At 35.7% G+C, this 13,238-nt stretch overlaps 1 protein-coding gene across 1 annotated transcript in view; it reads left to right on the top strand.

The window, feature by feature from the left end:
- Positions 1 to 8,510, top strand: part of map3k3 (mitogen-activated protein kinase kinase kinase 3) — a 28,364-nt gene extending 19,854 nt beyond the window's left edge. The window contains exons 13-17 of the mRNA XM_038284895.1: positions 90 to 238; positions 929 to 1,060; positions 2,815 to 2,944; positions 3,056 to 3,233; positions 4,599 to 8,510. Of these exons, the coding sequence (XP_038140823.1) occupies positions 90 to 238; positions 929 to 1,060; positions 2,815 to 2,944; positions 3,056 to 3,233; positions 4,599 to 4,827 (818 nt within the window). The 3' untranslated portion in view covers positions 4,828 to 8,510. The remainder of the gene's footprint in view (positions 1 to 89; positions 239 to 928; positions 1,061 to 2,814; positions 2,945 to 3,055; positions 3,234 to 4,598) is intronic.
- Positions 8,511 to 13,238: the final 4,728 nt, after the last annotated feature.

Below are 13,238 nucleotides of genomic sequence, written 5' to 3'. Positions count from 1 at the left end.
TGTTAAAGGTAAAAAGAAGATTTAATTCAATTTTAAAGTTTTTGTGTGGTTTGATAAACCTGAGTGTGTATATTTGTCTTTTCCCCCAGCACCCAGCGCCCCGGTGACGTGGCGTCGGGGGAAGCTTTTAGGCCAGGGGGCTTTCGGTCAGGTCTACCTCTGCTATGATGTGGACACTGGGAGAGAACTGGCTGCCAAGCAAGTCCAGTTTGATCCTGAAAGTCCTGAGACAAGCAAGGTGAGTGGTTGCTGAAAGACAGTATTTGAAACGAAACCCACTGGAACCTTTCTTGCTGGCTGTCGCTAGAATGTTATTTTATCTTTTGATTAAAATAGCAATTAGTACAGCAGATGGATATGCGTGACTTAATAAGGGGAATGCAGCGTAGAGATTATCTTTGCTGCTTCGTAAACCCCCCACCCCCCTTCCTTTTTTAATGTCTTTTCCTGTTTGCCGAAGAGAAAACATGCACTGTCACTTCCTGTATCCTAGAGGTGCTTAGTAGTATAGCGGCGATAGAGGGTCACTTCTGCCTTGACCTCCAATCACCCTTTCAAAGCCCGCTCTAAACCTCCGGCTCATAGCAGATCTGAATCAGTTGTTTCTCCAAACTGGCCTCTGTGTTGGGACTTGGGGATTACTTAGTGTGGCTTTGTCTTTATTTATGTCCTCATTCTCTGCTGTGTCCTCATTTTCAGAGGTAAACACAGGAACTGCTTTAGGAAAACTCTGCTATTGACTTCCAATGACCCTCGGCTGTAGTTTTTGGTCATGTTCAAAAATACATGTTTTATCTAATGTTTATGGTTTTTAACTTGCATTTCAGCTCATTACTCCTATCTAATAAACATAGCTTCATTCTTAATTTGAAATAATTGTTTTAATCTAAAGTGGGTAATTGCTGCACTTATTTATGTTTCATTACAGGAGGTAAGTGCTTTGGAGTGTGAAATCCAGCTTCTAAAAAATCTGCATCACGAGCGCATCGTTCAGTACTACGGCTGTTTGAGGGACCACAATGAGAAAAAGCTCACAATCTTCATGGAGTACATGCCAGGGGTGAGTTTTAGTGGCCGGTTGATTACAGGTCTAATTAGAGTGAAAAGCAATCCTTTTGCGGCTAAAGATGCAATATTGTCTCAGTATTTAGTCACATTGTTCAGAATAGTGTTAATAGATCCTCTAATTTGAGGATGACAGCAATTCTTTCCTTCAGTCCAAAATAGAATCCAAATGCTTTGATAGCTTTATCCATGCTTTGTACTGTTGTTATTACAACAATGCTAGGTTTGTCATAGGGTAGGTACTGAAGTTTTTAAAAATACGAAAGATAAGATAAGGTTTTTTGATTATTTTTCTAACCTCCAGGAGCCATGCTTCCTTTCTGGTACTATATTAAAAACTTAAAAGGACTTTTTTTCCCTACTTGAAGAGTAGGTTTTGTTTAGTTTCTTTCTTAAATTAGTTGCTTGTTGTTTGTTACATTGCAAGCTAGTGGTTTATTTATGGCTTTGGAAAACAGCAAAGGAACAGGATTTCCATTATCTAAACAAAATAAAATTGCATATAATTGGTTTTTATAAGACCTTTTGCATATCACAGTTAATAGCATTGTAATTTTTTATTTCTTTTTTTTTGAGCATCTGTGGTGTTATTTAAACAGACTTATGCTTTATTTTTTCCCCTTTCTGTAACGGCCCCATATCATTGTTTAAATACATTTAGCAGCCCTGATCCATGGTCTTTTGCACAAAGTTAGTCTTTTGAAAAAGAAAGTGTTATAAATGGATACAACTATGCAAAATTAGCTTACTGTAACAGTTCTGTATATAATGTTCAGAAAGTTTAGAGTTCCTATTGCAACTCTAAACCTTGAAAACAGTTGGTATGGCTGCTGTAGCAGTAGTAGTAGTTGAAATCTTTTGAAAGGGAACTTATATCTCAGTTTTAAACTCAGTATTAAAAATCTTTGATCTTAAAAGAAGAAAAGATGGATAAATACTTTATTAATCACCAATAGGGGAGATTCACCTGCCCAATAGCAAAGATAAAAACATATAAAATATGATTTAAAAAAAAAACACAAAATTAAATAAATAAATTGATAAATTATAATAATAAAACACTCAGTCCTTCAAGAGGCATTAAACTGTCTAACTGCAGCCGGGACAGAAGATTTTCTGTTTCTCTCCATTCTGCTTCTCCCAGAGATCAGTCTCAAACTATGGCTGCTTTCATGACTGATCTCTCGAAAATGTATTGATTGAGAAATCGCCTCAAAATGTTTCTCCTTAAGATAATGGGCAATTAAAATAAGAAACCTGTTATTTGAGGTATTTTTATATGTACACCAACTTTCAAAATAATAAGTTTCCATTTGTATCCATTATTCATGAGGATTTTATCTAATAGACCAACATAGATTTGTGATGTAGGGGTATTGGATGCAAAACCACACCTTTCAATTTGTTCCTGTAAAAAGCTTTTTAATGGATGTATCATTTTGCTTTCGCTGTACTGTTATCTACTACTTTGTGATCGTCTGCTGCATACATTCAATAATATGCAAAAGCTTTTCCATATTTGTAAATAATGGAAAAATATACCATATTTTAACCAAAGAATTTGGCTGAAATGTGAGTTAAAGTGGTAAAGGCACATTTGCAAGCCACTGCAAACCTTTCTTTGGCCTGCTGGTTACATTTAAAGTAACTGATCTTGATGATCCTTGTGTAATATCTCCATGTTTTTTCCATTCTTCTTCAAACTTGGTTAACTAATTTACGTTTTTTTTTTTTTTTTTATCTTTTTAGGGTTCAGTCAAAGATCAGCTGAAGGCTTATGGGGCTCTGACAGAAAATGTTACTCGGAAATACACTAGACAGATTCTGGAAGGAATGTCGTATCTGCACAGTAACATGATTGTACACCGAGACATTAAAGGTGGCCGTGTTTTATATACAGATATCTGAATCAGCAGTAATTCATCTAATGTTTGTAAAAAAAAAAAAAAAAGAAAATAGTTAAGATATTTTTTATTAATGTTGCTTTTAGGTGCCAACATCTTGCGGGATTCAGAAGGAAATGTGAAACTTGGAGATTTTGGTGCCAGTAAAAGGCTGCAGACCATCTGCATGTCTGGGACCGGCATCCGATCTGTGACCGGCACCCCCTACTGGATGAGTCCAGAGGTGATCAGTGGAGAGGGCTACGGCAGGAAAGCTGATGTCTGGTAAGATATTCAGTTGAGTTCATCTCCAAATGGTCCTGCATTGTTACATCAACATATTGTCAAACCACTGAGACCCAGTTAAGTGTCTCAAAAAGTTGAAGAAAAGGTAAAGAAGGTGTTCAGTTAGTAGATATTCCTTACTGTGGGATAAATTAATTGTCCTATAGGTTTAACAGAAAGTCATGGTGCTGTGTTAAGCCACAGTAATTTCCTATACATTCACTATACGGGTTGTTATGAGTCATTTCAGTTGTCTTTATACATTGCTGCAATTAATCATGACAGTGCTGACTACAAATTCTACAAACCTGAGCTGTATATCTCTGGAGCTCATCCAGAGTAACTGTGGGTATATTGGTTTCATCTTTGATTAATGCTCTTCTTGGCTGGCAATTTAATTTAAGGAAGCTGCTAATATTTTCAGACTTTTTTATTTGTATATCTCTTTCTATATAAGATGATAGATAGAACAAAGCTCAGTGGGTTACTCAGAGCTTAGAATATTTTTTATAACTTTAAATCTGCTTTAATCGTCTGCGTTAGTCGTCTCAGCTACTGACCTGTCTTCCTTCATCTGCATGATACTATTATTTTATAATGTTCTCTAACAAACCATGATGCTTTCAGTAACCGGCTATGTTATAATAAATTACACTCAGGTGGACCGTATTTATGAATTAGGTGACCTCTGAAGGCATCAGTTTGTGCTGTTTTGGTTGAACACGACCATGTGTTTTAAAATGTTTATTCAAGGAGAGGGCTTTTGCTTGGATTGGATCTCCAAATAGTTTTGCTTTGTCATATCTGGGGCAGCATTTTAGGGTATTTTACTTACTCTGCGTTGACCTTGATGATTACAAAAAACACGTTCAAAAAACTTGGAATTTATGGTTTTGTTTTTTGTTTTGTTTTTTTGCATCGAAAGTACAAAAAACCCCGACTGAAACATAAATGTCTTTACTGAGGTGAGGATGATCTGCTATAAAAACAGATCAAAAACAGAGGAATGGCAGGTTGGAACTAGTATGCAAAATATCCCTGTCATTTAAGCTCCCAGAAAAAGTAACTTTTTTACAGAAATAGCTTTACTGTTACGCAATCTGATGATATGTTTAGCTGAATGCCAGTCAAACAGGCTATTACAGATAAGGTATACTCAGCTTGTACTTAGCATTTGTAGAAGGGAGAGTTTTGCTCCCCAGAGGGCTTTTTTATAATCTCAACAGTGGAAAGAGGTTCTCTGCAGGAGTCATGAACTGTAGGCATTCTTTCATAACGTTGGTGTTGTGGTATTTAGATGAAATATGTGATCTTTGTTTCAGCTTGTTTCTCTACGTCAGTCATAATCTTGCATGTCTTTTGCAGGAGCCTTGGTTGCACCGTGGTTGAGATGCTCACAGAAAAGCCCCCATGGGCAGAATTCGAGGCCATGGCAGCGATATTCAAGATCGCCACCCAGCCGACCAATCCGCTGCTCCCACCACGTGCCTCTGACCAGGCTCGGGACTTTATCCGCTGTATCTTTGTGGAGGCAAAACACAGACCAAGTGCAGAGGAGCTGTTAAGGCATCCTTTCTCCCAAATACAGTGCTGAGTAGTGCTTCAACCCTGAACTGAAGTGTAGCACTGGAGCCTTAATGGGCAAAGCATTAGCAGTGTTTGATGCACCTATCACCGTTATATGCTTTAAAGGAGACACAGTCTTCAACACACAAAAACTCTTAAAGCTCACTTTCTTTCCTTTTATTTCCAGCATGTGCTGTTCCAAGAGTTTCCACAAGGGGGAAATAAATATTTACTTATGAGGCTGCTCATCCTGACAGAAAATTCACTTCAAAGGAATCATTATGGAGTCACGGTTCATGCACCAGTTGTGACGATTCCTGTTTACATTTATTTCTTTTGCAGTAAAAAAAAAAGTCCATGGAATCCTTTTATTTTTCAACATTCAAACCAAAAGTTATGCACTGTTGCCAAAGAGTTTCTCTGCAACAAAATGTTCTTAAACTCTGGAAGATTCTTTAAGCTACTTCCGATTTCTTGTTTTAAGCATATCCAGATCAAGACACATTAAGGTATTAAACCCAGTAAGCTTTTCTTTGTAATGTGTCCTGAATAAGGCAACATGTACCAAAGCTAGTGGGATCAGTTATTAATTCTATGAATTATTATTAAAATTACTGTTGACAAAACCAATTTTCTATACCTTCTTACTGTTTGTAGCATTGCTTCAGAAATGAAGGGTTTTTGCCATTTCTAAGAAACATATCTGTCTATCAGTGGCAATAGGATCATTGTTATTTATCTGACAATGGCAGAAATGTCAGATTTAAGATATCAAAATGAATTTTGATTAAAAAGAAAAAAGTATTTATTTAAAAGTGTTTTTACTTTTTGACACAAGCATAATTCGATTATGTGATCAAATGGAGTCTTACAATAATTTTTTTAAATGCACAAACTGCAAAATACACAATGGATCTCAAAAGTGCATTGGTTAATGACAGTTTTTTTTTTTAGGACATAACCGTTTCCACCCTTAAAGGTATAGTGGAGGACTTTAGCAAATTTTGAAAAGACCCGCTTTCTCCACTTTAAAAAACAAATGCACATGCACAACCCTGTAGGGGTACAAAGTTTTATTAAGCGCGTGAGAAAGCATGCACGGGCCCATTCCTCCTCAAGGATGTGCGGAGACGCAATGATAAGACAGTTGCTTGGATGGATCTCATCTCACCTTTATTTATTCATAAAAATTTTACCCACAAATAAGACTACTGGTACATTAAAAAAATCGTGACATGCTTCTATATGTGTGTGTGTGTGCTGCAGGGGACATTTGGACATGTTTGCAGGATAAAAAAATATTTTTGGCCATCCTATAACTACTAATGATGCAAATTACAAAATAAGTTATCTTCCCTGGAAAGTTACAATATAGAGGTAGATAACTTTTATTAGCAGTAATGTGAAATTAATTCCTCCAAATAGCATGCCAAATTTTATCTGTCGAGTAGAAACTTTGCAACCAAGGCATCGGTGTGGCATCACGCCATCGCCTGAAAGAATCTCCAAAAAACACTCTGGTCTTGTTTCTCTCTTCGGATGCCTTTCTTCTCTTCTCTTACACTTCGTTGACACTTTTTCTCTCACGACCCACGGCCATTTTCAAAGAACCGCAGTAAGAAAGGTGAGCTTCAATGACTGGCTGAAACCGTAGCTCACCACATAAAAGTGTGCAAACGCAGGAAAAGATAGCTAACTGAGGACGAGCACGTAGGACAGCCTTACGTAAACAAATCACCAGGATGATTGACCACTTATTTTGATGATCCACCTGGAAAAATAATATCCTCCACTATACCTTTAATGTAATATAAACCCTGTATAATTCAACTGAAAAAAAAAATAACGCACTAGTTTGTTTGAGAATTTTAAAAGGTGCAATAACTGTTTTTGCACAAATGTGCCCACCCTTAAATATCTATTTTGTGTATGCACCTTCTGATTGATTTTTCAGCAGTCACTCCTAAGTTCAAACCAACCAAGAGGCAGAAGGCAGCAGTTACAACATAGTAAGCTAAGTGAGTCCTATTAAAGAAGACTGCAATAATAGAAACAAAGGGAGCTTGAACAAGATATCAGTTTTCTGTTTTTTATTTGTCTTAGAATATAAATAGATTAAAAAAATCCTTTTTGTCCCACAGTGAGGAATTCTAATGTGCTAGCTGCAAAGTGAAAGTCAACTGAAAGCATTCAGATATACATAAAGGTAAAAAGATCTAAAAAACGAAAAAGATCCTGTGCAGTAAGAGCAAATATTTAAATATTTAAACAAAAAACACTGTACAGTGGCATACTCAAATTCAAGAACTCAATCACATTTATTAATAATACAAAGCATGCATGTATAATCCAGAGGAGAAAAAAAACACTATTTGTAAGTTTGAAACGACAGAAGGGATGTAAACAATGACTAGATTAATCGGGATTAGTGTTGCCTGTAGAGTCTGACAGGGAGGAAGGATCTGCAATAACACTCCATGCTGCACCAATGATGCAGCAGTGTGTCCCTGAAGAAGCTCTTAGGTTCTGCCTTAGCTTTGTTTGTGGGATGGGAGACATTTACCACATCTCCAGTTTTTCCAGTTGAATTATACAACCAAGTCAATTTTATACTAGGCAATCATAAACCATCATGATGTCATTGTTTATATCTAAATTCCTGCATTTTAACAAGTCACTGTTCCAGTTTAGATGAATATCAGTACTGACTGTTTTATGGGCTTTATATAGAGGCAGTAAAACTATAAAGATTTCCAGATTCAAAGAGAAATGTTGTTTTGAAGCACTTTTTTGAAAAGTAATCGTGTTCATCCAACTGAATCAAAGCTTTGGGATTTTAAAATGAAATCACAACATAATTCACTACACCGAATACTTGATGCACTGTCACCAACTGCTATTTTCCTGTCCTAACTCTTTGATATTTCCCATTTAACAGTGTTGAAATATAAACATGTATGAACATTTTAGAGATGAAACCGGATACTTCTAGTTTTGTACGACTTATAAATTTGAAATGGAATAATTATTAATGGCTACTAATCTTTTTTTTTTTTTTAGGATAAATGTCAATAATGTGCTATAACTGGATTTTGTGGGGTTTAGTCCAAATTTGAAAAATTCTTTATTGGTTTTTTATCCAAATGTGATTTTGTTTTTGTTTGTTATTATTATTTATAGCCCCATGATATCTTAGTCCACTATTCTTAGGAAATACACATCTATAAATATCTATTTTTATATTTTGACTGTATCAAACCTTTTGATACTTTAAGCCTTAGTGTTTTTGGAAGAAACATATAGAAAGCAACTGGTTTTGCAGACATTTAAGAAGTGCATGTTTTCACTTAGACATTGGGGGGAGAATGAACTCTGGCTGCCTATCAGTTACTCCACTGTAAAAAGAACAGAGAAACACAACCTATGCTGTTCATCAGATGAACAGTGCTGTCAGGTTATAGAATATAGCTCATGATTAAAGATGTACCAATCAGAACTGAGAGGGCAATTTCTGACCTGCAGATTTTGTGAATTTCTGACCTGCTGATCAAAAATCGACTTTTTTTTTCACTTGAAGAACCATAAGAATGTGTAAAAGAAGCATTCCAGATGATTCTCTAACTTTCCTTCTGAAAGCAGTGGTTATGTGTCTCAAATGGAGAGGTGACATTATGCTGAGTATTGAATAGCAGTTCTTTGAAAACAAAGGCAAGTGATTAGCAAAATTATTACTAAGGCAACAAATTTTTACTCACAATAGATTGTATTGCTGTACCTTAACTCAGTGCCCCCCCCCCCCAGATTTTTTAAATGTTAATTAAATATATGTTTTTTTTTATCTGAATGCTGAGTCACGTAACAATAAAAAGCAGTTAAGCGTAAAATAATAGTTTTGCAATTTTAATTGCAAAACTATTATTTTTTGGCATGTTTTTTTTTATTATTTTTTTTATTGCAAATTTTTAATTACTGAGGTTTACCGTTTTTAAATTAGCTGTCAAAGATTGATTGGAGAGACTTGCAAAAACTCTTTTTTTTTTTTTTATCTTGGGGGGGGGTGCCAAGAAATGTTTGGGATCTACTGCCTTAACTACTAAGATTACCAAAAGAAGAAATATAAAATGAACTTTGCAAAATGACTTTAAGCCTTATTGTTATCTGCTCATCTGTCTCTCTCTTACTATTTTGCAGCCTGAATTAACTGCAAACATTTCCAATGTTTTGCAGAAAACAGCTGATTATAATCCTTTTAAACAGCTTAATGTATCTCTGTGCTTCCTCTGACTTCCTTTTAAACACCTTACTTAGCCAAAAAAACAAAAGGTAACATTGACTGTTCTTCCCTCAAATAACAGTTTTCACATTGAAAAGTGTTACTTTGACTTGTGCCTTTAGTTTTTTTTTTTTTTTTTTTTTTTTTTTCAACTCTAACAGTCACAGCAAAATCTGCAGCCCAGATCCTCGACAATATCTCTAGATGCATCTACTACAGCTTTGTCATATACAATTTAAGGCCTTGATTTTAGGCCCATTTAAAATGTTTAGTTTAAAATAATAATAATACAGTTGTTTAAGTTTGCCAGAGACAACCTGAAGATGCCAGATTTCACTGTCCAACCCAAATAACGACTTTGTTTTTCCAGGGTTCAGAGGAAATGTCCAGCATTTTATACATATCTATATGTACACATACACTATATTGCCAAAAGTATTTGCTCACCTGCCTTGACTCACATATGAGCTTAAGTGGCATCCCGTTCCTAATCCATAGGGTTCAATATGACGTCGGTCCACCCTTTGCAGCTAGAACAGCTTCAACTCTTCTGGGAAGGCTGTCCACAAGGTTTAGGAGTGTGTTTATGGGAATTTTTGACCATTCTTCCAGAAGCGCATTTGTGAGGTTGCACACTGATGTTGGACGAGAAGGCCTGGCTCTCAGTCTCCGCTCTAATTCATCCCAAAGGTGTTCTATCGGGTTGAGGTCAGGACTCTGTGCAGGCCAGTCAAGTTCATCCACACCAGACTCTGTCATCCATGTCTTTATGGACCTTGCTTTGTGCACTGGTGCACAGTCATGTTGGAAGAGGAAGGGGCCAGCTCCAAACTGTTCCCACAAAGTTGGGAGCATGGAATTGTCCAAAATGTCTTGGGATGCTGAAGCATTCAGAGTTCCTTTCACTGGAACTAAGGGGCCAAGCCCAGCTCCTGAAAAACAACCCCACACCATAATCCCCCCTCCAACAAACTTTACACTTGGCACAATGCAGTCAGACAAGTACCGTTCTCCTGGCAACCGCCAAACCCAGACCCGTCCATCAGATTGCCAGATGGAGAAGCGCGATTCGTCACTCCAGAGAACGCGTCTCCACTGCTCTAGAGTCCAGTGGCGGCGTGCTTTACACCACCGCATCCGACGCTTTGCATTGCACTTGGTGATGTATGGCTTGGATGCAGCTGCTCGACCATGGAAACCCATTCCATGAAGCTCTCTGCGCACTGTTCTTGAGCTAATCTGAAGGCCACATGAAGTTTGGAGGTCTGTAGTGATTGACTCTGCAGAAAGTTGGCGACCTCTTCGCACTATGCGCGTCAGCATCCGCTGACCCCGCTCCGTCAGTTTACGTGGCCTACCACTTCGTGGCTGAGTTGCTGTCGTTCCCAAACACTTCCATTTTCTTATAATACAGCTGACAGTTGACTGTGGAATATTTAGGAGCGAGGAAATTTCACGACTGGATTTGTTGCACAGGTGGCATCCTATCACAGTTCCACGCTGGAATTCACTGAGCTCCTGAGAGCGACCCATTCTTTCACAAATGTTTGTAAAAACAGTCTGCATGCCTAGGTGCTTGAATTTATACACCTGTGGCCATGGAAGTGATTGGAACACCTGATTCCAATAATTTGGATGGGTGAGCAAATACTTTTGGCAATATAGTGTATATGTATGTATGCGGCTGCTACACCTTACAGGCAGCTAATTAATGTTTCGTCTTTAAAAGGAGCATTTTATTTAAGTAAAGGAACCCTGGGATAGGCAAACGAATGCAAGCTAGTTGTTAGAAGTCTTCATACGTATCCAAATGTTAAATATGTACGTAATGTTCCAGGACAAGACTTGCAGTGCAAGGTCGAATATATAAAGTTATTTGATTGCTCGAAAAAAAATGTTTATTTTTTTGAATGTATATGTATCTGTCATGATGTCTGAAATAAATTTAAAAATATGTTTGTTTTCTTTTATTTTTCATTGTATACAAATGTAGGCAGCATTTTATTTTCTAGACTGAATGAAAGTAAACAGGAGAGTAAAGAACCAGGTTTAATGTTGGCAATGAGAAGCTGCTTGATGAATGTATTGTTTCTTTTTTCTTCCTCTCACTCTCATTTTATCTTCTCTCTTTTTACTCTTTCAGTCACAGGAAGAGGACGTTTTTTATGGCTGTGCCTGCCTGTGCATGTACAAAACAACATTACAAAACAAAGAGACCCTTTCTCTCCACAGTTGTAAGGGAGATGTTTCTTGTTGTGATTAATTTGATCCTATTTGTAATAAAATACCAACAGGGAAGAGTAGATAAGAGCAGCTCATTAATAAAACAAAAAAAGATATAGAGAAAATCTGGTATATTCTGGATTCTGGGTTTGGTACCAATTTGTGTGTTGCAGTAAAATATACAAACCCTTGTGTGATCCAACATGGGTTTACCGTTTGTGATTGGGTGCCTTTTTATTGCCTAACTCAGTAGGGTAAAAAATACTTATGTAGAGCCTAAGAAAAGAACCTTCACAAAGCCTTGAAACAATTACAAAGTGATCAAAATAATAAACAGTACTGTCTAAATGTTACCAACTTGTGCAAAACCCCAACAACTATAGCCAAAAATAGCATTTAAAAAACTTGGGCAGCCTTCAGTGGTGGAAAGAAAAGATATCTGTCTCAGTAATGTGTAAAATAAACGTGATCAATTTAGCTGCAAAAAAGACATCAAGCACATCAGTCTTGAAAAATAGAGTAAAGAGATTTAATAAAAGTGAAAATAAGTTATAAATAATTTATCCATGGTTTTTACTGTGATAGTGGAATTTGACTTAGTCATTAAAGTAGATAATTAAAGCAAAATGTAATAGATAAATTATTTTAGTTGCTAAATTCATGAACTTAATTTTTTTTATTGATTAGTTACATCAATGTGTTTAAATTTTTAGGTTTTCCTGTTTATAGCTTGTGAAAGACTCAAATTTAGTTTTGATTTTTAAGCATTCAAATATAACATCAGCTTAAAAAGAAATTTCATTGTAGAGATGTGGGCTTAATGAAACATCTTCCAAATTTATAATTAAATCTCAAATTATTATAATTTACCGAATATGATTGGATTAAAGGCAGGTATTTTGGATGATGAGGATTTCATTGTATCAGACATGAGGATTTTGCTTTCATGACACTTTTATGTTAATTATTTCCACTTTATATCTGGGTAATATTTCTGAAATCTTTAACTGATCGTAAAATACCATTAAATGTTAAAGCTTTGCTTAGTTTTATCAAATTTTTTTTATATATAATACAATTCATCTAGCTGAAGAAGCTGAGGTGGTGCCTGATTTGATCAATTTGAGAATTGCTGCCTTGAAATAAAATATTGTTTTTAACTGCAATAGTCTAATATAAGAAAAAAACTTCATAAACTTTACTTTTAATTTTGGGAAATGTATTAAATGTAAAAAAAAAAAAATAAAATAAAAACAATGTCATGGTAGGAAATAATTGCTTTTGAATAAGGTTATCAGTGGCACACTAATTGACTCCCAGTTATTACACATTTAATGTTCTTTCTCTTTTAGAGATAGTGAAAGCATATTTAAAGTTACTGATAAAAATAATCTATGAATAGTTATTTTCTTTTCTTTTTTTAAAATATGAAATAGGCCGATATTTCCTACCAACTCTTGAAATGGGAACAGGAGAGAATTCTATTTTGTTAAGTCTTGTTTGAATTAGAAATAGCAAAAGGCTACAAGAAAAACCTACTTAATACTTGAGCAATAGTTAAAAGGTAGAAATGAAAATGTGTCAGACTAGACTTTTTAAGGACATTTAGTTATCTTGGCACAACTAACTGTCAGACTGATGGTACACAGGTTAAGACAGAAATCTCTCTGAAACTCACTTTTTAATCATCTGCTGCTTGAAAGCTTGCTGAAACTTTACAATCCACATGTATTTCAAGACTTTTCTTTTTACATTTCCACAGCCAAATTAATTACCCCTTTAAATTATTAACAGTTAAGATAATGACTAAATTATGTCTTATTCTGATTCCCAAGATAATTATTACACAGACCCTTTCAATAAATTAGAATATTATTAAAACATTGTTTTATTTCATTGTTTTATTTCAGATGCACATGGTAACAATTTTTATTTATAATCTA

The sequence above is a fragment of the Cyprinodon tularosa genome, unplaced genomic scaffold (genome assembly GCF_016077235.1).
Source record: "Cyprinodon tularosa strain WSP-4 unplaced genomic scaffold, ASM1607723v1 ctg105, whole genome shotgun sequence".
In the NCBI taxonomy this organism is placed as follows: domain Eukaryota; kingdom Metazoa; phylum Chordata; class Actinopteri; order Cyprinodontiformes; family Cyprinodontidae; genus Cyprinodon; species Cyprinodon tularosa.
The sequence above is the reverse complement of the archived record's forward strand: the minus strand, read 5'-3'. Positions and strand labels throughout refer to the sequence as shown.